The sequence below is a fragment of the Apus apus genome, chromosome 4 (assembly GCF_020740795.1).
Source record: "Apus apus isolate bApuApu2 chromosome 4, bApuApu2.pri.cur, whole genome shotgun sequence".
NCBI classification, from domain to species: Eukaryota; Metazoa; Chordata; class Aves; order Apodiformes; family Apodidae; genus Apus; species Apus apus.
Genome location: NC_067285.1, coordinates 5,053,897 through 5,080,157, shown reverse-complemented (window position 1 = coordinate 5,080,157; position 26,261 = coordinate 5,053,897). Strand labels below are relative to the sequence as shown.

The following is a 26,261-nucleotide window of genomic DNA, read 5'->3' as shown; positions in this document are numbered from 1 at the left end:
CTCACTTAGCAGCAATTGTGGTGAAGCAGCCCCGAAGCTTCTTGCTATGGAGACCTTCCCACCTTCCACCCTGCACAGCATCCTCAGATTGCCCCAGGTAAGAAGAAAGGGCAGGATAGGAGCAGCTCTCTGGCTCTCTGCTGGCACAGCTTTTTACTCGGTGTCCTTCTCTGCTACTGTAAGATATAAATGCAGGATGCAAAGAGCAGCAAGCCCCCTCCCAAATATACAGTAATATCTCTTTGCTTTCCTCTCCTTTCCCCTGAATGGAAGATAATTAAAAGCAATTAATATAGCAAGCTACACGATGCTAACCGGTAAAGCCTAAAGTGAAAGAATTTTTAAAAAATAATACATAAAATAAATTGTGAGTCAACTTTACTAACCATATTAGCACTAAGTAGCCCTTCAGAACACTAGCCTCAATATCTTCAATAAATAAATAACATCAGTGGAACAAAAAGCTCATCTTGTTCTTCTGTCCATTCATAAAACAACAGCACATTTGTGTGGGGGTGAACAGAGAACGTGGTTCCTGTGTACTCTACAATCCCATTCTTCTTCAATTAGTTGACAATGGGGTCGTTTTCATGTCCTTTTTTCTGCCATTCAAGCTCAGTGTTATTTGTGAAAACATTTTTATTCCAAGCAAGACAGGAGAAGGAAGCAAACAGTAGAATATTCTATTAAAAATACTATCTATTCCCTTGAAACCTCTCTAAGAATCCCAAAATTACCCTACACAAGTAGCACAGCAAATAACTTCTCTTAAAAGTTTCAATCACTCCTTTTAGAACAGTTTAGTTCAGTTATTCAGTTGAAAACTACAAAGTCAAGTTTTCAGCAGTGGTTTAACTCTCTCATATCAGAAGTGGAAACCTAAGGACAGCACCTGAAAAGGGTTTTTTGGGGGGCTTTATTTCTGTTTCACACTCAAAAGACAAGAGCTTGCCAAACTCCCAGGTCTCACCAGGCCTCCCCAGCAATGTAACCTTTGAAAGCCTTTGGGAATTGATTTTATTAGATTAAGAAAAAGCTTTAAAAAGAAGCTGTAACAACAATAATTCACTTCTGTCTCAACCCTCCTGCCCTGCTCTGTGCAACCCCTCAGAGCTCCAGTGCCCTCCTGAGAGTCATCATGAAAACCCAGCACCACCCAAGAGCATGCCAGGCTGCACAAACCACAACCACTGTCCCTAACACCATTTAAAGAGAGTATAGATTTGTTTCTACATTTTTTGCATCTGAATAACGTTGGTGGCTACCACAGGGTAACACAAAGTAGGCTCCTCCCCAACCACTCATATCTTGGTGGTGTAAAAACACCATGAATTACCCTCATCTGCAATCCAGTGCTAACACATCTCTGCTCTGGGGCTTTGCTTATTCTGAATTTACTTTCTTTTAGATGCCACTTACAGCATTTACTATAATACTATAAATAATAATTTACTATTAGCTAACAGTTAATTAACTACTAACTATAATAATTTAAAATAAGGAAGATAAAACTCATCCAGAAGACCTCCATAGGCACTGTAAGGAACAACCATAAAGCCCTTTGTTTTTTTCATGTCATTTAATGCAATATTATTTCCTGACAGAAATAAAAATGCAACTTTCATCAGACTTAGCTAAACCAGAATAAACAGATTCAAGGGCATATATTTGTGTGTTGTCCTCGTTACTTAGTCACAAACCCCAACACTAAAAATAACTCAGCCCAAGTCCCAATTTAGTCCTTTCTGAAAACTTTGTACTCACACAATTCCCATTTATTCTCCTTTCCACCCTTTCTCCTTGCCTGCAGAGTCTATAATCACTTTTAATACAATTAAGGCAATAACCCATCTAAACAATGGTAGAAGCTGATGTAAGCATTTGAGGGTCTTGGACAGAGGCCTAATTTTAGACATCATTCTCTAGGACAGAAATTTCTGACATGATGGCAGCCATCAGGTTTAGAAAGAAGAGTGTTGCAGAAAAAAGAAGAAATAACGTGTTTTATGTACATGGTAGGTAGGACAAAATGCAATGTTTTTCAGGAAGAAAAGTTCAGGTCAGACGTGAAAAAAACAACAACACAGAATATATAGGGATACAATCACCAACAGATGAAGATGTAAGTTTATCAGATGAGACTTTTAGCACAAATATATCCAAGGGGTCTTAAAAGTTAACCCAAATAAAATTGCCCCTGCCTTGGAGTAAGGGGATGGACTACATAATCCCCATGGCCCTTGACAAGTCCACTGCTCTATGATTGCCCTGTTCCCTCCTGGCTCCATTCCCCTCTACAGGGGCCCAGGGCTTTTGTACCCATCCAAACACCCATGTTGAATTATTTGCAAATTCAACCCTTAGGAACATTGTGTTTAATACTGAGGATAAATAATAGAACCTCAGGAATATACTTTTACTTGGAGACTCAGTATAGTCACCAGCTAAACTCAAAGAAAACAGTAATTCAAAATAGTGAATTGTCATCTAGATCAAATATAACACTTCAGAGAAGTGTACTGTGATACTTCTGTAAAATTAATGAGGTCTTAGTAAAGCCAGACCTCATTAAAACATCAACCTTTAAATCTTTCCTGGAAAACTGGAGCAAAAATGTCTCTTGTGTAGATTAACTGACTTGTCAGCCAGCTTCTACTGTAAAGACCACAAGGTGAAATGTGGCAGAGCCAGGAAAAGCAGGAGTTCATGGCTTTCAGACCAAATAAATTCCACTTGACAATACTGTCTAATTAGAGCTAATATAATCAGCAAAATAAGAAAGAATACAATAAAACAAATCAGATTTGAAGTTAAATGAGAGATCCAATCCAGTGCTGCCAGATTCAATACATGTGGTGCACAGATTAAAACTAACCAGTGTTTCAATGACTTACACTTCAGTGATGGATTTAAAAGGGCTGATTTTTCTTCAGGACACAAGAATATTTGACCCAGCACTGGAAAACCTGCATGGCTACTTCACATGGAGCAATGGTAGGAAAAGTGAAGAGCAGCATTACCTTCATAGCTATGCTTTAACCTTTTGCATCATGACATTGGAAGATGTGAATCTCTGGATATTCAAATTCAGTCACTTTGAGGAACAGGCACAAAGAGACAGACAGGCAAAATTCAGGAGTAAGGAATGTTAACTAGTGTTTGAGGACCATCCAAAAATTATGAAATCAACAAAAAATTAGGCAAAGCTGACAAAACAGCACAATATTCATTCTTTTTTCATGTTAGAAACTTCAAAAAGACACTCAGTTCCATGCATTCTTACACTTACTAGCAGAAATTAATGAATCTACAGAACTGTAATTGGAAAATTTCAAAAAAAGTGAGTTGTAACCTCATTCCTCAGACGACGAACAATTAATACCAGGTGAATTACGCAATATAATTCCCCTCCAAAAAAACCCCCAACCTAAGAAACCCCACACCTCTTTTGTCTATATATTTCAGTGTACAGTCCTCACTTTAATTGCTAATGGTTGCTATGGAGTCCCCAAATAAGACTTCAAGTAAGATTTAGTGCAAGTCAGCAATAAGCAGTGAATTTACGACTATGCAGGGTCATGAATTAGACATGATCAGCTATTATCATTCAGAAGGCAGTTTGCCTCAAGTTTAGCAACATGATCCTGAATAAACCTTTTAAGCAGTTCTTTTTGACAGAGACAGGCAAGTTAATTCTCATAACTGAAAACATCCATCAGAACAGAACTGGGCTACAATTTAACAAACTGTACCTCTTAATCTTGTGCTTTTATGGAAGTAAGGTTAGATTTTAGATTTTACTTAAGCCGCACACAAATTAACAAAATCACATTTATTGAATACAAGCTATAGAAGTTGTCCCAAGCTAATAAAATTCCTGGAACAAGTAAAAGGTGTAGAACTCATCCTTATTGACGTGCCCGTGTAGGTAGTCGATACCATGTCTATTGCATTTTTATGTTTTGAAGAAGAAACAGCTAAACTGAATCCTTAATATGTATCTAGTTATGCACAAACATGCTCCTGTGGTATGAACAAAGGATCTTTACTACTAGATATTAAAATAATTAACAGCAACAATAGAATCATCAAAATATTAAATCATCAATATTCTAGTCTGATATTTAAATCACCTCATATTTGGAACTACTTAAAAGACACAGTTTATGACTTTGAACATTTATCTGAAATTACCTATATGGGAACCGTTCTTTTGGGGTTTTTAGCTTGGCTGGGTTTGGGTGGAGGGGATGTGTTTGGTTTCCTAAAGACTGCATGAAAAAAACCTAATCCAAGCCTCCTAGAGAAGACAACAAATGGATGGTTTTAAGAAGGCCAAAACTTATTTAATAACATTTATTTCTCCAGTATAGAGAAGTTAAGCACCGCCCAAAAAAAAGTTGACTAAATTTGAAGCAGTTTGTTTTGTAATCAAAGCCACATCCAATAAAAAGGTACAGGTGTAGAGCTGAAACTGTGGAAAGGCCATCTCTCACAAGTTAACTCTGAAAATTACTTTGAGATAGAATTCCTTCAAAGCTTGTACAACATACACCCCTAAATTTTTGCTTTTGGACACATGTTTATTTTCTCAAGGGGCAGTAATGAGAAAGGGGCTTGTTCACCTCAGAGGTCAGCAAAGATCTATAAAACAGGTATTTCTTTTCACCCTGATAAAAGCCTACAAATAATACAAACAGGCATAAATATACATATTATTTTCACTTCAGTTCTGCTGCACTTCAATCATCTTAAATTTCAAGTAAACAACTGGAAAGAAATCCACATTTCCAAACTGAGAAAAATAAAGCCCCAGGAACATGTTTGTATTTTTCCCAAGGGAGTTCTAACTGACCAAAAAATAAGTCCTGATTGCAAATATGTTAAAAAGGAAAAATAAAGTTAAGAAAAGAGACATGGCTGGCATCTGTGATTGCTCCTAGCAGAAAAAAACAGGATTCCAACTGGTCTTAACCCTGCAAATGCTGTGTGAGATTTAGCACAGCTTCAACACTTGCATCAAGGAAAAACTGTAACAATTTACCAATCACGCACAGCATAAACCAGCAGCTTAGGAAAAAACCCCCAAAAACTAGTGAATGCAATTAATTATCATTACCTGCTATGAAAACAACATGGAAAATTACATTCTGCTTTTAATAATTATATTTTCAGTGGGAATCCATTGGCAGCATTCAGTGTCAGCTGTTGGAATTCAAAATAGGGCATCTCCTCAGTCCTGAATTTTGATGCTTGTAATAATATAGTTCTCAACACCTGACAAGAAATGTTTTAAAGAAAAAAAAAAAAAAAGCAAAACAAGCAGCAAGCTAGAAAGCAACCTCAAACACTTTTTAGGATGCTTAAAGTGCATAAGAAATACTTTTAAATATTTATCACGAGCACTACTTCAAAACCAAAAAGAACTGAGAATTTTTCACTGATATTTTTCCTCTGCTTCACTTTCTCATAGTTGTTTATTCCAAGATGTTTATTTCCATTTACACTGTGTGGACTCTAAGTAGTTAGTAAGAGTCTTCCAGATGAGAAAGATCAAAGGAGAAAGCTTTTATGGAAGAATGAACAACAGAAGAAGAAAAGAATAAAGGGGGTAAAAAAGGGGGATGTAGCAAGCTGCAAGGAACACTGCAATCCTGAAGGTAGCATATGACTTATCAGATCCAAAAAAACAGCCAGCCAACCTTCCAGTCAAAACACATTTCATAAAATACATGTAGGGAGATAAGAACTTTTTGTGCTAGTCACAATTTGAAGGAACATTAAAGCCACTTCATTTTCAGAAGCATTTAACACATGTACACCGAGTCAATCACCCAAGATACTTGTGGCAGTCCTGGCCAGCCACTTTCAAAGCCTTCTCAAAATCCCTTTGGGTTTTAATGCCAACACTCCAATATAACTCAGAGTAATCTTTATCCCTCAGTCACTAACCCAAACCATTAGGAGGAACACATGGGGTAAGTTCACAGATCTGACGAAATGAATGTTCAATCTTAGCTGCTGATGTAGGGGAGGGGGCAAGTCTGCTGGAGAAATAGGAGGGAAGGAGGCAGTTAAAAGGAACATTAACAGGACATGAAGATAAATAGGGATTTCCCCCCCACTTCTGCAACTCATCATTTTTAGGGTTTTATTATAATTGTATGTTTCTGTCTTTGTTTATTTTTTAACAGTCTGGCTAAAAAAATCAAAGTCACTGTGTTGCCAAAACCTTTAATGCTTTCTTAGAGTAGATAATGGTTTTTCAACCCTGATATTCCAGTTTTTTTATTAACAAGTAGTATTGCAAGTAACAACTTGGCACTCTATAACAATTAGTTGACTATTTATGACCTGTTTATGTTTTGAACAAATTTGAATGCATATTTATTCCTATAGACAGACAAAATTAATCCTGGAAAAGCCACTAGTACAAGTGCTAGCAGACGTGAGCAGAGCAACTCCAGTCGTCCAAACTACTCTCAGCTTATCATCTTTTCCCATTATGAAGGTAAATAGTAACACCAGAAAGAAAAGCAGGCTGACAGCTGGTAGCAACTTCAATACATGCTGAATAAAGAGACCAAGCACAGAGGTAGAAACATGCCAGCTCTTTTTGTGTGGAAGTAGTGACACATTTTGCAAAGCTGTCTGCTGCTCAGTGGCAGAACCAAAACAGTGTGTGCTTATACCCCAAAATCATAGAGAATCTCATTAAGTCATGTCACATTAAGTCTCTTTCCCTCACATATTTCAGCTTACATAGCATACCCAAGCTTATTGAAAAGATTAACCAGGAACAACAAAAGAGTCAGGACAGGCGAGGCTGAGCCAGGCCTTTGTGGATGCCATGGATGTGGAAGGCCAGGCTACCACTGGATGTATTTCACTGCTGCAGGAGGAGTGATGCTGAAATTCCTGAAAGCAGCCAAAGAAATTGGCTCTCAAGTGCCATAAAATTCCAGGGGCACCACTTGTGACCACAGTCAGTCTGAGGTATTTAGTTGAAGAATGATTAATCACAGATGAATCAGCCTTTTGTTTCTTTTCTGACATTTCAGAACCCTTTCTAGTATTCCATCTATCTGAAGTCTGGCCATGCCTTGATACCAAAGGAGACTGTTTGAAATAATTCCATTTATTTTGGCCTGCATACAAGTCTGGATAAAGATTTCAGTCAAAACACCTCTTCGCACCATAGAAGGGTCTTAAAATGGTGCACAGAGATAACACAGCAAGAAGACATTAAATATTACCCACTTCAAAGTACACTGATGGTTATTTACAGGCTTAGCAGAGCTGCTTCAGGGAAAACAGACCATTGACCAAAACAAGAAACAATACGTGCTCCAACTGCAGTATTCCCATGCAAATATTGACATTGAAAAAGCCTCAGAAAAGCCAGAAGCAAGAAAACATGTGGAAAACTTCACCACCAACCCCTTCCCAATGCAAGAACAGAGAAGAGCTTGATTTAAGGGGAGCAGAGGTCTAAACGGCAAACACTGGGCAGCTAATACATTATTTACACCAGAAGCACAATCCCAAATTTAATGTCACCCACTGCAAGACTCAAAATTAGTATCAAAGAACTGTAATGGAAAGAACAGAAAGGATCTCAAGGAGCTCAGTAGTGACTGGAGAATGTGAATTTAGTAGCATAGACCCATGAAGTAACCTTTTTCACTTGGATAAATGCAGGGTAATACAGAGAAAAAAATCCCAAGATCCTCTCAAGCATCTCTCTAACATGGCTGCTTGTAGAGGTGGTTCTTTTATTTCTGTAATTCTACAGCTATGCTTGTAAACAAATTTCTTTAATGGAAAAGCATTAACAAGTACAGATACAGTAGCTAAACACATGATAAGCAAGCCTGAGTCCAACATCATCCAAAAGTAAAACACTTCCTTATACTAAAAATTTTATCACAGGCTCCAAAAAGCATTAGGAAAAAGACTTTGCATCTTATGAGCCCTGGAAAATTTTCCAGGAGACTATTTTCCAACATAAGAACTACCACATCTAACAGAGCCTGAAATGTTTTACCACAAGGTCATTAATTTCTTCAGAGAACCATTTTAATCTTGCATTACTCCAACCTACCCAGAAAAAAAATAAAAATGGAACAAAGCCATTGCTCAAGATTTCTCAGAGCATTTTTCCATGTTAATATAGCTAATAGGACTACAGAAATACTTCCATCTCAATTTAATGTAGATTTTTTTTTACCAGTTTAGAAATACTAACCCATAGAGGGGAACAATCTAAGAGAAGCTGGGAACTAAAAAAATATCCTATTATTGCAATATATTCCTTTCCCCTACACCAAGTAATTTTACTGGGACTCCACTGTTCTAAAATCACACTCCAATCATATGTTTGGGATGAAAGGAAAGGGAACAGAGAGTCAAAAGGGAGCTTTGTTTTTAAAAGTGGCTGTAATTATGTCTGATCCATATTAACCACTGACTTTCTACCTGTTAATCCAGAATTTTTCAACTTTATCACAAAGCCACAGAAGTCCTGACTTGGAGATCCTCTTCTGGGCAACCAGTCTTCAACTGGACTCCACACTATTTATGTCCAAAATGGCACCATTTGTGGAAAGAGAATACTTCAGATGAAAAGGTCCAAGAACATATTCTCTGCCAGTGCAGCCCGAGCTGCTCAGTGGTGGCTAAAAACATCCAGCCAGATCAGAAGGTGTCTGCTCAAAGACACCTTCTCAGGTAGAGATACAGGTATCATTTTAAGAAGAGCTGTACAGAATGCAGGACAAGCATATTAGCAGCCTTATTAAAAATAGATATTACAACAAAATAGTCTATCAATGCCTTGGACCTCCTTAGAGCACACAAGATGACCAAGATGATCTGATGCAGAAGGGAGAAGCTGGCTCAGTCACCAGTACACATGGTCATCTATTACCAATGCTTTAAAAACTTATATGACTATTACTTTAGATCCACAAACAAGTTAGAATCCAGAAGAAATCTTGTGAGTTCACTGTAAATAAGTGTAGCATGTATGGGTTCTTCATAAGACACTGCTCCTATAAAGTGAACCTGTGGTTAGCCTCCATTTCTAAACATCCTAGGACAAGTGATTTGCAAAGAAAATTACAAGCAGAGGATAAAAACCAATGGTTAGCTCTTCAGCTCCTTCCTTTCCTGCATTTAATTAGCTTACCTGACATCAGCTTAGCAGCAGTTACCTACAGCCTGTCATTATTCCACACTAATATCATTAAAGGAGCCTCTAACATCTCTATTAAATTGGAATAAAGCAACATCTTCAACATGTAATGCCTCTAAGTCAACCAGGCATTACTGAAATTACTTAATCTGCAAAATCAGTTCTTACCCACCCTACTTTACCACTACCAATCACTTCACAAGAGTAGTAGCATTATCCAGACACATTTCAAAGCTTAGTTTCAAAGTGTTTCCTGTGTACTATTTCAGAGAGGGTAAAGTGGAGCTACAGAATTAACGTCAACCTGATTTTCAATTACATTTGGCCACTTCTAAAGCAAATATACACAGGAAAGGAAATACAAAAGACCCTTGCAATTAATTTATTAAATAACTCCTCTCCCAACACAGGGCATTACTTACCTACTATTGTGTGTGTTCTAAATATCCATATACAAGCTTTCTTCTTCTCCCCACCCCCTGCCCCAGTAATTCTCATGCTGGGCCACACTTAAATCACCCAAGCACATTGAGATGTAGAGGTTTCTGGAAGAGTAAAGTGCATATTCTACCAAATCACAGTAATATCAGACAGTTATTAAGCCTAAGGAAGGGAAGAAAAAAAGCTTTTGTGGGGTAAAAAAAAAAGTCATTAGAATAATCTCACTACAGTTTATTCCATTCCTATCATTTGAGAATGAAAACTAGAAGCATCATGAGAAACTTATATTCTTGATCACAGATTTTCAAATGACAGCACAGGCCCAAAAGAAGTGATAACACATTATAAATAAATAATACAAATGGATAGTGGCTACAGAGGTTAACTCTGTAGGGTTTGCTGGCTACTTTGATACATTGGCTTGTTTAGAAGCTTCGTTTAATCCATGTATACAAAGCTCACATTTTATTTAAAACTTACAACCAGTAGATGAGCCCAGAGTTTCTTAACAATGATTTCTTTCAGAATAGGAATACTTTTTGACATTATAATCAGATTTGATCCTTAAATGCCCTAGTAAACTAAATGCATTATTTTTACACGTCTTTAAGTACGTAGATTGTAGAACAAAGGACATTAAATTGCAGTGTCTCAATATGAGCAAATCATCCCAAAGTTTTAAATATTTCCAAAGAGAAGAGCAGATAATCAGAGCCTATGGCTCAAGCTGGTGATGAGATAGCCTTTATTTAGATGACAGAGGCAGTTTTTTCCAACTCACTCATTTGCTTCCCTCAAACATAATGCTCTCTTTGTTTGGTCAGCAGAGGCAGGTGATAAACTCAAGTTGGCAAAGAGGGGGGAGAGGTGTGGGGAAAAGGACAGACAAACATCTAACAAAAGGATGTTTTATATTTTGTTGTATATTTTGTTATATTTTTTCAGAAGATTGACTGGTCATGGTCACGTGCAGTGTAGGCCACCATAAAGCTGAAATGTTTTTTCCCATCACAACCATCACTCCAACGAGCCTCACCATTTTTGGTATTTGAAAACTGGCCAAAAACACTGCAGACTTTTAGCCCACTTTGAGGGGAAAAAATAATTAAAACACTGCACCTCTTACTCTAGATTTTTATGAGCTTTGTATCTATCCACAGTATTAAGAGATATATGTGGTTACGTGTAAATGTTCAGTACTCTGAAATGGTACCTTAATGTTCAAAAAGCAATGAGGCATTTGCAAAGAAAAGACACCATATTAATGAGATCTAAAAAACACAGAGGAGAGAACCCTTAGGCACTCAGGTCTAAACAAAGTTGAAGCTAACAAGTTACAAAGGAGATCTGGGGATAGGTGGGTTACTTTTAACATGCTGTGGATTCTCCTGACCCTCTCCTCCAAAATCTCCTACCTGGCTTCAAGATTGCTGCTAACCAGCTTGTCACTGGTTTCACTGGCAGAGCGAGTCCCCTGTCTCTAACAAAAAGCAAAGAGGAAAAAACCAAGTACAGCCAAGACCACAAAGGCACCTTCTCACTGCTGACAGTCACCAAGCAGCAGCTCCACAAACACACAAACCTAAAATAGGGAGAATTTTAGTCTATTGGAAGATAAACTGCAAACATGAGATAGCCAGGTAACCAAATGACAAACTATTTATCTGACAGCCTTGAAAACCTCTCCATTTGAACTGCTTATAAGCCAACTTGTAATAAATACCATGTGCAGCTAAATTAAAAAAAACCCACAACACTCCTAAGCCAAGTTAAATAGTAACCAACATTAAAATTTAACCATGTAAGGTCTACATTAAAATCCAAAATGACAATTACAAAATATTATATTACTACAAACACTGTCAAATGCTTTGGATAATAGTACACTAAGGAAATAAGTAAAAACACACTTTACCTTGTATCTCATTTTGGGGCATGAATGAATGTAGAAACCCATATAATAAAAAGAGAGATCAGGAGCTTTTTCATGAAGTTGCCTGGTGAAAGCAATTTCCCTGCAAAAGGAAAGAAGAGACTAATTACTTTTGAATACAATTCTTACATTCATTTTACCTCTTCTTATTGAAATATTTTACAGCTACCTGGCTTGTGACCTATTTAAAGGACTAGGCTTCCATCAAATAAAAAATAAACTGAAAATTAATGCTTAAAAGCCCAAAGATAATAAACTGAAAATTAATGCTTAAAAGCCCAAAGATAATAAACTGAAAATTAAGGCTTAAAAGCCCAAAGATAATAAACTGAAAATTAAGGCTTAAAAACCAAACAAATCACTACAATGCAAAATACCATGTCATGCTTTAAAATACTTTCATTTTTGTGTTTTGTCCCACCGATTCATTGACTTGAAATTCAACTAAAGTGACCAATAGCCTCTATATAACAGCTTTCTTGTTAATATTAATGTACACTGGAATTTTGCAGAGATCTGGCCCAGCTGTTGCACACAGCCTGGCTAATGGGGCTCTGGAAAAATCACACTATACTTTAAAAATCAAGATTCAAGGCTTGTGTTTGTTCTCTTATTTGCATCCTAGCAATTTGCATGTAAAAATATCCATCTTTCTGCAACAAAAGGTATTTTTCACCTACCCCATGTTTGTTTGTTGGATTTTCTCATTTAATTTGAAAGAGATGCATCAATGAATTGCAAAATAGCCTTGCTTTTTATTTCACTGGCATGAGGAAAACGGTATTCTTACAAAGATTCTGCCAGTGTTTCCAATATAATGTTCATTTTCACAGCATTTGTAACTTTCCAGTTCACATTGGTAACAATTTGATAAAATATGGATATTAGTTCCTGCTTTCAATGTCAAAGGGACAGAGGATATGAGCATGTGCATGTAGGAAAGCGTGCTCTTCCAAAAACCTCTAAAGATGCACTTCATATGTGTAATCCTTAAGACATGGCATAAAAAGCCTTACATAAAAAGCCATGCAGATTATCCTAATTAAACAAATACCTTCCTGCAACTCAAAAAAAACCTGGAAGACTAAAAAAAAAATACCTTTGCACTTGAAAATCCCTTAAGCACTCTTTCCAATTGGACTACACTGTTTGATTTAATAACACGACGAGACTCAAAGGGGAGTAAACAGACCATAACGTAATGAGGCAAAAACTGGGCTGCAGCAGCAGGCTTAGCATGGGTAAGGAGGCTTGGTGCCAGCAAATTAGTGCAGAGGACAGCCAAGCTAGCTTGCTCAGAACTGCTGCCATGTCTTCACATGTCCCAGTCTCCAGCCATACACCCCACATACACACCCTCAACTCAAGGTCTTGCTCTATCTTCCATTTATCTATTTGTCCAACTCCACTCCAGGCAAGGTTTTACTGGGAGATGCTAAAGCATCCTTCTCTTTCCTCCATCCAGGAGCATATGCTGTGATCCAACACAAGAGAATCCTCTGACCCCATCATTTGAAAGCAGGAGCAGCAATCAGGTGTCAGGGCAGTGCATAGCTCCCACCTAGCTGCCTGAATCCCTATGGAAAAGGGACCACATGCTTGCAATTACTTTCCTGTAAAGCCTTCAGGTATGGTGCACATCTGAAGAGTTACAATGTTGGTGCTTGGCAAGAGGAGGCAGCTAGCAAGGAACACATCTACTGATTTCATCAATATAAAATTCAGACAGTGTTTCAGTGCTAAACAACCCAATCCCAAGAGTTCTTGCCCTCCTTACAGAACAGATGATGAATTCTGTGCTTGTCTACCATTCATGATTTTAGGTAGCAGGGGGAAGGTATAACTTTTTCCTGCAAATAAGAATCACTCACTATTTCTTGATGATTTTATTTTCCTTTGGTAAAACTGGTATTTCACAGGTAGCTGCTTTTCCCCTCATTCTTTACTTCCAATCCTTCATATTTCAAATGATCTTCAAATCCCAGCCTTTCTACGACTCAGCAGCAAAAATTCTCCAAGTAGCATGAAGTGGAAGTGACAGCACTGCAATGCAGTTTAACCTCCTTGGAGTAAAATTGGCAACAGCTTTGAAGGGATCAGATTCCTCTGCAACTTCCTAAACCCTCCCTAACTCTCCAGTTTTTTTTTTTCTCCCTTTTGAAAGAACACAACGCTTGGCTCCCTCTAACACTGTTGGGGATTCATTTTTATTGCCTTCAATGCTGCAGGATTTATAAGCTGCTTTTTCACTAGTTGAGCCACGCACGCATGTTGCACCCACCAAGTTTTAAATGTATTATGTAGAAAGCTTCAAATCATTTCAAGAATTCATGGATTATGTCAGTCTGTTATTACACAAAGCGCTGTGATATGTACAAATACTAAAAACCAACTCTCACGAGGACTTAGTATTTTATGTTACATGCTCACCTTGCATGGAAAAAAATAGCCTAATTTCAAGTCTCTAGCATAGGTAAGAAAATGCTTCTAAAAATCTAGACCACTAATAGACAGAAAAAAATGATCAATTCTAAACCACAGGAGTTCCAACATGTTTTTTAGATCTGATAATTCTGATTAATTCTATAAAATCATCAGTGCCACTGGATGCCTCAGAAAAATGACAATTGAGGCTCTTTTAGACACAGGCCACTGGAGATGCCTCAGCAGTACCTCAGAGAGTGCACTGCAATTCTCAACAGGCAAAGACTTTTTGCTAGAACTTTTCAGACCCAGAGAAGACTGAAAACTAACATGTCTGGCAGGAGCTTCAACCCAGTTGCTTCGTGAGAACCTCCCTGGGAACACCACATGTCTGTGACCAACTTTCTTCACGTAAACAGAGAAACAAAAATGCTAAGAAAAAAACTGAGATGCACAAATATTTCCACTCCTTTAGTGTTTGTTTTTATTCCCTTTATAAAAATAATGGAATCATTAAATTGTTGATGGAAGAAAACCAGCAACATGCAATTTAGCATACAAGTTTTACCCACAGTGAAAGCATTACTCACTATCACTGCTGTTTTGCAAGACCACATTGATAGTTAATTTAAGGCTTTTAAAATTCACAGACTTACTCTCTCCATCAGGCTTTCTAAAAGACATAGATAATGAGATTAACATACTTGAAAACTTAGTGCTAGTACAGCAGAAGACTACTAATTCAGAAGACAATGGTTTTTAGGTACTGCATTATTTATGATCTCAATGTGTATAAAACCATAAAAGTGATTAATTTCATTTGGTGACTTGGCTAAGAAAAAGGTCAAAGGAAGAATTATTTCTATTTAAACAAAGAAGGAGCTTTTCCTGCTGAAACCAAGCAACACTAAATTATTTTCAGGGGCAATAAAAAGTAGGTATTTAATTTCTGAGTGTTTTTTTAGTTTTTAAAAGTATTTAGGTAACTAGAAAGGTAGATCCCTATTTAAAGGATGACAATTAAAAATCTATTTGAAATACAACCAACTGTAAAGAATTTTAAAAAACCAAAACCAAACAAACCACAAGTACTTTGTTAGAGACAGTGTTACCAGTATATGTTTAGACTGAAAATAAAAGCTCAAGTTTGGAAATAAGTATCAATTCTTACTATTATGTCTGACCAGATAACAAAAAAGCCCTCTTACCTTAATGCAGAGTAGACTCCCAAAGATAAGAAAGAATAGTCTGGATCATAGTACAGGTAGACTGAGGACACGCAGTAGGGCAGGATATCAATTACACCCACAGCAACGATCTTCCCATCCAGCCAGTATTGCTGGTGGAAAGACCCATAACCACAGTCTGGTCCATCTGGTGCATTCTCTGCCTAAGCAAAAACAAGAGAGAGGTGCAACTGTCTGACAGGTAGGCTTCCAGCAGAAACAACAGTTTGGAAGGAATTTGAACACCAGAAGTAAATACAGTGAGAAATGACTCCTGCTATCCACGTTGAGAAAAAGGAAGCAAGGAATTTGAGAAACAGTGAAAACAACGTGAATTGACTGTATCATTTGTGACCTTTGCTGTACCCATGAGTGGTAAACACTACACAGGACCCCTCCCAAACACAGATCTGCAAGTAGCCTTTGCCATCTAGCATCTGTAGTACTGAAGTGACTAAACAGCAGTGGGATTCATCAAGTTATTGACGCATTATCGCAGGAAACCACGTTCTGCAGATACTCTTCAATTTGACCTACTTCCTCTTCAACGAGACAAAGCTCAAAGGCAGAAAGGTGAAATGCAGACACTACACTGTGCTGGCACATCCCAAAGCTGGCTGTGACTGCCTAGTTAGAATCTGAATGGTTTGGGTTGGAGGGAACCTTTAAAGGTTACCCAGTCAAACACACAAACACATCCCCTGCAGTGAGCAGAGATCTTCAGCTAGGTCTTCAACTAGTTCCTCCACCACTTTCTGTCCTCAGTGCCCTCAAGTACTGGAAGCACTTTGGCAACAGAAACTCATTTTCTCAGAGTGGCCATTAAAGTTGCTTGAGAAAAGCATTTACGAAAAGAAATTAAAGGCTTACTCTTGATGTGAGGTTTACTCGTTATGAGCAACGAAACCTGAAACTCCGTGTTGCAACAGAACCTGTGGAGCTTCTTCTTTGTCGGCCCACATCAGAGTATCTTCTGCACAAAGCACTGAGGAATTCACTATTCTTGTGTGCTGTGGTTTTGGATGTGCACTCAAGTATGCCTCCAGAAGGGGTAAAGCACCTAGAGCCAGAAACTGATGCTTCAAATTCAGAAGAAAATTATCTCCTGATTTAAACTGTCTTACACAACCAACTTTGGCATGCCTTTTTCTCCCACATCAAGTTTACTTTAATCCTGAATTCCACTGTGCTCAACTCAATTATCCATCTAGTCCTGTTTTTCACTGCATTGCCAGATTTGCAGAAAGCTGCTTCTCACTCAATAAATCTGACAATATTGCCTACCATTACCAACTGTTTTGCATTACAACAACAGAAGGTGGGTTTAATCAAGTATTTTGATACAGTAGCACAGACTGAAGAGATGATGGGCAGTAGAAGTTATTCTAATTGGTACCACGTGTGTCAAAAGAAATCAATCACGTGAACAAAAATAATTTCAGCTGACTTACCCAACTAATAAAACCCAAAAGAGAGGTGATACAATAAAATCTTTGCTTTCTGTATACGGTTATATAGCATCAAACTAAGATATGGAGCTACAAATACTGTAGAAGGGAAATGATCAACCATTTGAGAGCTCAACCTGCAGTATACAAGGATATTAGATAGTACCATCTTAAACTGGGTTCTTCTCATTCAGGTAAAGCCTACTTATTCAACAGTTATGGTTTTATACAATATCCTCAACTTTTCAGTAGAGCCAAATGAAATCACATGGCCAACTGAAAAACTTTTCAGCTGGGACACAGTCAAGAGACTTTTCTCTAAGGATTTCTCTACACAGGTTAAGTTCTCCTCTCAGCTGCCAAGGTGCAGTTAGTGACAGAAAAAATGAAACGTCCTGCAAGCCAAGGGGAAATGTGATTGGTAACATAACACAGGCTTAAATTGAAGTTAAAACATATTTTCTTTCTTTGTCAAATCCTCATCATATAGGATTTAATGAATGATAAAAAGGATAGTCTGAGCCAAAATGGAAAAGATTTTTGTTCAAAGCAACTTCTTGTGAAGTTAAATGAATGTTGTGTCTGTGTGGGACCCCAAACCTCCACATGGCATCCCATGGATTTGGTCACCAGTCCTCTGCAAATTAAAGCATTAGAATCAGTTCAGAACTCATAGGAAAATATAAACTACAGTTATTTCTCTAATGCAATTATAGTGAAATGTCACGAGCATAAAAGGGGCTATGTTCTATAACAAACATAACAAGCACAGCACTGAATTCAGGCAAAATGTTCAGGGATCTCCATTACATTAAGCAAATAACATTTTTAAAGAGAGTAACATTTTCCTCTTCCTTGAAAAGTTTTCACACAATGTAATCCTTTGTAACACTTGTAAGTATTATGTTTTCTCCAATTTCTCAATGAATACTTGGCTCCTTTAACTTGGTTTCTCATGCACCATCCAGGCAATTTGACATGAAACAGCTCTACAATATGAAACATTTTCCTGAAGCAGGTTATAGCATTTCACACCACTGCCTTGACCACCTGGGACCATGCTTGTCAAAGGTGATGTAAAATATACCAGTGACACCAGGTGAGCAAGCCCCACCAGGGAAGGGTTACCTTATCTACCCAAAATAATACACAATAACCCTGGAATCAGTCCAGAAGGACCAGCTTGTTTAAAATTAACTATTTCTCCTCAAACATCAGTACAATGAATTAATATAACCTGATCTTGAAGCAATAAAAAAAACCCTAAATCCAGGACAGAAGTTAAAACAAGCAATTTTCTCTCCAATGTTTATACTATGATGCAGAGAAAAATGCCATCTTTTCCACCAGGTTAATTCCACTTGTCTCCATATTCTCCTCACCAGTGATTCTGTGAATACATTTGGCTGATCAAATTTTAAGGTATTATTAAAATTTAAATATTTAATAGCAACTGGTATGACATATTGCCCCAATCAGTGCACCTCAATTTAATAACTGCTTATAACTGAACTTCAGTGATGGTGAGAGCACTCAGTTTTCTTCAAAGCACATTGGTCTCTCTAACGTTTAAGAAATAATAATAAATCTGTTATTATTGTTGTTATTATCATTAGGGAAATTGCTCTTGTTAACCAGCATGCCAGACCACTGTGCAACTGCAAAGGCACTGCAGACTCATCTACCCAAAATGGGTCCTGACCGTACTAACCACATGATTCTTTTTCTCTGCAAAGTTTCATGGCATTTCCTATCTTGAACTTTTTCATTTTTACCCTCTGCCGTGGATGGAGGGAGGAGGAAGATCTGAAATCTATGCTATTCCTTACACAAAGAAAAAGGAAAAAAATTAAAGAGCCAGGAAACCTTTGACTTCTACACTCCAGTGGAAATTATCTGCCGAAGAAGTGAAGTGATTAATTCCAGCAGCTCCTTTCCCCAAGGCACACACACACACAGCCTGCCATATGGTAGATTTCTATCTCTTAGTTTGCAGCAGATTTCCTTTTCATGATGACGTCCTCCTTTCATTAGGGATTAGTGGAGATGCTGTGAAAGCAGCCTACAAATATAGGCTGTGTCAGCCGAGAGGTAGCACTGCATGTTTTCAGTAAAAAACAGCCAGCAAAGGCACCCTTGCAGCTGAAAAGGGCAAGAGCATCCTGGGCTGTGCTGGGGAGAGGGTGGAGGGAGGTGAGCTCTTGTCTGCTCAGCACTGGGGAGGCTGCCTTTGTGGTGCTGGGCCCAGTGCTGGGCTCCCCAGTACCAAAAAATTATGGATTTACTGAGAGAAGTCCATAAGGACCATCAGGGTGACTAAGGGGCTGGAGCATCTGAGGTTTAAGGAGAGCTTGAGAAAGCTTGACTCTTCAGCCTTGAGAACAGATAACTCAGGGAGGTTTTATCAGTATGTAGAAATACCTTGTGGGAGGGAATGAAGATAAGGTAGCCAGACTCTTCTCAGTAGTCACCACTGAGAGGACAAGAGGCAATTTGTGCAAATGAAAACACATGAAACTCAACCTGAACAGAAGGAAACAGGTTTTACCTGAGAAGGTGGTCAAAGGATGGCACAGGCTGCTCAGAGAGGTTGTGGTCTCCATCCTTGGAGATACTCCAAACCCATGGTTCTGGACAATCTGCTCTAGCCAACCCTGCTCGAGCAGGAGGGTTGGACTAGATGATCTTAAGAGGTTCCTTCAACCTGACAAACTCCATGAGTCCGTATCAAACAAAGTAAATCAACCCACTGCTGCAATCTCTAAGACACTGTCTACAGAGTTAACTTCTGTACCCTACTGGAATAGTATTTGAGCTACACTCTCAACTCTTGAATCAGGACAGTGATAGTAAGCTTAAAATGCTAAAGATTAGTGAAGCATGGAAGGTACAGAGGACTTCAACAGCCAGAAACTGTGAGTATCACCATGTAGACATCATGGTGATGCCTACCCCACTGTAAGAAAAAGCAATTTGCCAATAGATCTAACTGAAATTGGTTTGGATTCAGTCCTAAGCACCACATCAGATGTGACTAAAATGTGACATTCTACAGAAGGTGATCCTGGAAATGACAGATCTGTAATTGTGTAAATTGTTTTTACATCTCCTAAAAATTAACCCATATCAATAAATAAAATCAGGTGGAGCAGAAGCTGATGTGCTTTTTGAAGAGCAGAGATTCACAAGCACCTTTCAGTTCATTAGGACTCAAAAGCACCTCAACATGGATAAAGGCAAACAAAGTGAGAACTGATCATTCACATAATGAAAGGCAGCTCACTTTCCATCCTGCTGGATCCATTCTGTTCTCCATACTGATATGTGAATCACTGAAGACTGAACCACGTTGCAGCAAACTGAGCTGATAATTTAAAAGTAATCAGGATGGTTAAACAAGAGCAGAGTGTAAACAACTACAGAAAGATCCTATAAAACCAACTGATTAAACAGGCATACATATATTTTTTTAATTGTTCATCTTTTGTGCCAGAGCCCAAAGCCAAAACAGAAACTAACCAGAACAGTCAAATGAGTAAATAAAGACAGCAAGAGCTCAGGTGTTCCTCCTATCTACAGGTAATAGTAATATTTAAAAAAAAAAAAAAAAAATTACAAATTGAAATAATGTAAGGTTTACATCTTATTTTATACTATTTTTTTGCTCTGAAGAGTAAACAGACTCCACACAACTAGATTGGCTTGTGGCAACTGTTTCAGAATAAAGAATTTCAAGAATCCCTTGGCCTCCGATATACAACCCCCTTTTATTTAACTTCATCTAATTGAAGACATCTGTAGTGGTGCCACACAAAATTTAATTCAAGCTTCGAAATGTCAATAAAAAGTGTCTGTAAGAAACAATACTGGTATAAACCTGGCAGGGAAGCCTGCATCAACATCTACGTAGCCATACAAAATTAAGAATATAATGGCAGTCTGCTGCCTGAGTTGACGAGGTGATAAAAGCCCTTTTCCTATAAAGTCTAATGAGCTCTATTACTCTTCAGCTTTCAGGAATGTAAAGGCCAGTGGACTCAGCAGAGAAAAGCAACAGACTCTCCACACATGGATTCATTCAAGCTGCAACAGATCAAATTACTAGTGTAATTACTATAACCTGACAATTTCATTACAGTCACGCGGTCCTGAACTCCTTGAGATTAACAAGAAAGACAGTGCAAGAAATCTGTAGCAGTCTGTTTACTTGAAATGAAGCACCAGCATCTCTTCTAAACTTGTAACTCAGATTGTCACCAAAAGCCAGCTCAGCACGTTATTTATTATTTGCTTTCATAGAAATTAATCAAGAGCAGAAAAGACAGAGCATTTTCTGATACTGTCTCTTAATGCAGCAATATGAAATTCAGTGGCAGCTGATTATCCAGGTTACCATCCAGCAAAGCAGCCTGGACACTCCTCTGAAAACACAGTGCTGTCTTCCTTACCAGCCCATGATGATACAAACACTCTGACACCCATCTATGTCCACCCATATGGCCATCTGTGTGACACCCACCTGTGTCCAGCTCTGGGGCCCCCAACATAAGAAGGACATGGAGCTGTTGGGAGGGAGTCCAAAGGAGGCCATGAAGCTGATGAGAGAGCTGGAGCAGCTCTGCTCTGCAGACAGGCTGAGAAGGTTGGGGTGTTCAGCCTGGAGAAGGCTCCAGGGAGACCTTAGAGCACCTTCCAGTGCCTGAAGTCGCTCCAGGAAAGCTGGGGAGGGGCTTTTCATCAGAAAAGACAGTGATAGGAGAAGGGGTAATGGTTTTAAACTGAAAGAGGGGAGATTTGGGTTAGACATCAGGAAGAAATTCTTCCCTGTGAGGGTGGTGAGACCCTGGCCCAGGCTGCCCAGAGAAGCTGTGGCTGCCCCATCCCTGGCAGTGTTCAAGGGCAGGTTGGATGGGGCTGGAAGCAACCTGGGCTGGTGGGAGGTGTCCCTGCTCATGGCATGGGTGCTGGAACTAGATGAGCTTTAAGGTCCTTTCCAACCCAAACCATTCTATTTTATGGTTCTATACCATAATGGTTTGCTCTCTACAGAGAGTGGAGAGGGAAGAACACACTCATTTCAAAACTTGCATCTAGAAGGAATACATACCTCCAGAGGAGAATCACAGAGGAATCGTGTGAACTGCATCAAGGCAGGTTCATCAGAAATGTGTGTCCAATAAGACAGTCCAAATGTGCAAAGCAGAAAAAGAAAAAAAAAAAATATTAGCAGTACTTCAGGACACATTAACAGCCAAATACCCTGTTTCAAAACCATATATTTGCAAAACACCATCAGATTTTCAAGTTAAAATGTCCATAAACAAACTCCCGTGTTCTACTTCATTTAGAACTACTAAGAGATATAACAATTAACTACCAAAAGGATTTCCTCTATATAAAAGTCTTTTCCCATTGTCCCACTGGTACCTGCCCCATCAATAAAGCAAGGGAGTTAGGACCCTCATATCTCTTAATATAAATTAATTAAGTCTATTTACATTCAAAGTCATAAGCAAGCTCATTTTAAGGATAAAGAAGAGGGAGGAAAAAAAATCAACTTCCTGAAAGTGCAAGCATTTTCAAACCTAAATTTTTTACTCAATACAAAACAATGTCCTGCAGATAATCAACCCAAAAGGCAAGGTTTTAATGTTCTGGAGCTTGTTAAAGATTCTAAGAGCAATAAAATGTAATAGTTATTTATATACCATCATTTACGTGTTTGATACAAATACTTCCTTATGGGTGGATTCTACATTCAACATGTGATGAAGTTCTGGTATGTGTTTAACCCTGAAATAACCCTTTGTTAAAAACCTAGGACATGTTACATGGTTTAATTGCCCATTTTGTAATAGCTGGATCATTTCATAAGCCAACAGTTCCCCAACTGCAAAGTAATAGCAAACAGGAACTTTTAATCAAAAGTTTGATTAAAAGAATATATATGGACATCTACAAAAATCTGATTAAGATTTTGTTGTCAAGAATTCTACGAATTTCTGAGATTAAAGAAGATTATTCAATTTAAAGAATACAAAAAATGTGTTAATTACTTGTCAGTTATCACATTTTTTCCCAGGGAAGGGGAAGAGAGGAAGGCAGGCAAAAACAGAAAGTGCCAATATTTTAAATTGCTGACTTAGGATGGAATTCCATATACAGCCAAAGTAATTAGAACTTCCTCTTTTCTACAGAAGGTGCTATAAAGCAGATTTTAGAAATAAAACCACAACATCTCATAGATTGATATATATATAAATATCAATCTGCAAACATTAACTAGACTATTCTCAATATAACTCAAGGTGAACACAACTGTAACCTCCAAGACTACGTCTCTAGTGCATTTGTTGATGCTAAAAGAATCATGACCTTGCAGAAGCCATATTTCAGACTTTTCCCTCTCAAACCACAGCAGCAGCTGATTTATGGATTCATGGTAAACCTTTGCACACTGAATTTCTATAAGGTGCTGGTGAAGACAGAGGACTGTGCATTTCCTGTAATCAACTAATTCAGACCCAGCCACTACCACTCTCAATTACAGAGTTTGGAAAAAAAACAAAAAATGACTGTGGCATCTTGATAACATTCTAGATTATGTTTTTGTTTGGTGACTAGAAAGAGAGAAGAGAGGAAAAAAACCCAGAAAATACTTAGAGGAAACAAAAAGTCATTTGAAACTTGAATTATTGAGTGATGATCCCATAAAAAAAGAACAGAGTTACAAATTCCTACACTGCAAGTGTCCTTATAGCCAGTGATTTCAGAGTGCAGGCTTCAGAAAAAATAAACCATGTGTTATTAATTTGCATGTCAGAAGACCCCCAATAGTTCTTAACTTGTAACTTTAGCTTTATAGTGCAAGCTAAACCCTATGGGTGAGAAAACTGAACCAACACCACTTTTCAAATAGTTTTCTCAATTCTTCAGGCCCTGCTGTACAATCCCTTGGCTTTGAGGGTGAGGCAGGACTTTTTAAGTGTACCTAAGCAAAATTTCTGCTTGCTAGGGAGCACATAATGCTACATCTATCTACACTGTTGGCTAGAAAAAAATCTTAACTGCCCATGAATTTCCATCACAACATTACAGGGAAAAAAACATTGCAAGTCTTCTTATGTATTACTTCACCTGTTGATACTTGCTTGCTAAAGTTCTCATATTAAACAATTTTCCTAAGTCCTAGAAAACTTCAGAGGACTGTAAATCTTCTCTAGAAGTCAATTCAGAAGCAATTACCCTAAATCTCAACAATTTTTGGTTGTAGGTTTGTTAAGAAATAATTTAATTGACACAAAGAGCAGGAGAATTTAATTAATACTTCAGATCCAGTGACCCCTGCTGTTATCTTCTCAACCCTTACTCTCCTACCCACAAATCCACAGCACTTTTATCATAACCTAGGAATATACCAAGTCTACACATATATTTAAACTGAAGTAAACTTAAGATTCAGTTTCTAAATTAGCAAACTCATTTAATACTGCAAGACTTTTATGAACACCATTCAAAAATCATCCAGTAAGTGACAAAAGTAATACAGTCAAAAACTATGTTGCATGTAAAATAACTCATTGTCACACAAGCACAATTAATATTCCTTTCACAAAGTCATGCTTTTCTAATTTTAATTGTAAACTGAATTACTTACACTTCAGTCTTTTAAAAAACTCTATCCTATATATGAAATCCACAACATTTTTACTTTGGTGCAAACTAAGGAACCAAGAGAACAATGGGAAATAAGTTTAAACACAGTTAATAAAAAGAAGAGAGGAACACATCACTGAGAATTAAATTAAAGGAGGGGGGAAACACAGAAAAACAAAAAGGCTTGGTTCAACTCAAAGCTACTTGCTTGAATAAAAGCACATGAACAGCTTTAAAACATGGTAATAAGACTAGAGTGTTAACACCTGCTTCCTTTGATAGGTGGGGGAAGATACTCAGATGCTCTGGATGCTAAATCAGAACGGGTCTCACCTGGAGCTCAGTAACTTTCTTTACAAGGAAAGATAGTGCCAGACTATCCTGCCACCCTTGAAGTGGGCAATATGCTACAGCTGAATTGGCAAAGGAATCTAAGACTTACTCTGGGGCTGACTCTGTTTAGCATTTTCAGCAGTCACTTACCAAAATACAGGAATGCAAACAAAATACAGTTTTAGAGATATCCACAGACCTGAAGGTGAAGAAAGAGCCTTCAAACCATAGTACATGCAGAAAGAGAGGATTTACAGTTTAAATGCATGTCTCAAATGTAGTTTTCAGTGTAAGAATGGGACTAATGAAATAGAAGTAACTGCTGAATGCGTGGACAGAACATACATCTCAGAATTACAATTTCAGTTCCCTCACAGAGTGATGGAAGTCACTGTGGCTTTGTCAGCTCACAACAAACTCTCAAAATAAGAGAGATCTGTCAGCCTTACAGTAAAGATAATTTTATATGGGTTTACTGAGAAAACTCAGTGTCAAAATCAGGAAGAATCTGAACTGAAATGATTATTATGGACAAGTTACTTGTCAGGATGCCTAAATCCTTTGGCTCTTACAGGCATTTTGGGAATAAAATCCATAAATGCACAGCACTACAGCCACGAGGGCCACACAAGTGACCAGAAGGAATTGGGCAGACCCAGAAGTATTACTTGGAAGTCTTGAAGTCAGAGTTATCAGGGATCTGAAACACAAACTGGTTGCAGGGCAACCCTCTGCTGCAGCAGCTGTGACCAGCCCACCTCGGGTTAGCTGACAGAAGACCTAAGCCAAGAGTTCTGTAGAGTCATTTGGCTGAAGAGGCAAGCTACACAAGGTTAAAAATAACCACCAAGGCTATTGATTCTTTTTTAAGTGTTCTCTCACTAAAAGATTAAAAAAAAAAAAAGGCAAAACTAGGTAAGAGACACCTAAAAGTTTTCAATGTGCCGCTGATGGCAGCTTTCAAATTTATTGGAATGTTCTTATTCCTTGGCATTTCTCAGGCTATTTACTCAGTTTCTGTATTAGTTCAAGTGGATTTCTGAGAGGCAATTACAAAAAAAAAAAAACACACACCACCTCAAAACCACCACACTGAAAAACCCAAAAAACAGGGAAAGAAAAGACTCACCATACCTAGGTCAGTAATTTTTTGCACCTTTTCAAACAGTGTATCTTTTGTGTGTTGTGAAATTCTTTTCTCCCAAGGCAAATATTTAGTTAAGCAGAAAGCAAAGAGTGTCCAGCTAGCTCTGCAAGAGGGAACTGAGACTGTTTTTCTACAAGTTTGTCATTACAAAACGCTCATGAAAAGTTAAATAAAACATTTGCTTCAGAAGGTCTAAACAGCAATAAACTGTTCACTCTGGCTCTTTTCTGGAAACTACTGTAGAATTTTTATGATCTTTTATGGAAATGTTTTCTAACTTGTGTAGCTGCCACAGAGCTTGTTTCAGTCACTCTTCAGCCTTGTTTCTTAAAGACAAAGACTACTGTAAAAAGACTTGAAGCCTAAAAATCACATCAATGGACTAGGTGTACTGCATCTGTTTTATACCACCCAGATCAATCATCACATTCACTAGAGAAGCAGCAGTTTTCAATTT

The 26,261-nt window shown here is 38.0% G+C and overlaps 1 protein-coding gene across 6 annotated transcripts in view; it reads right to left on the bottom strand.

Annotated features, from left to right (window-relative positions):
• Positions 1-26,261, bottom strand: part of ATE1 (arginyltransferase 1) — an 81,065-nt gene that overhangs the window by 36,371 nt on the left and 18,433 nt on the right. For all 6 annotated transcript variants that reach the window (XM_051618889.1, XM_051618890.1, XM_051618893.1 and 3 more), the window contains 3 exons: positions 21,776-21,808; positions 15,203-15,384; positions 11,553-11,652 (listed from right to left, as the gene is read on the bottom strand). In XM_051618889.1, coding sequence (XP_051474849.1) covers positions 11,553-11,652; positions 15,203-15,384; positions 21,776-21,808 — 315 coding nt within the window. The remainder of the gene's footprint in view (positions 1-11,552; positions 11,653-15,202; positions 15,385-21,775; positions 21,809-26,261) is intronic.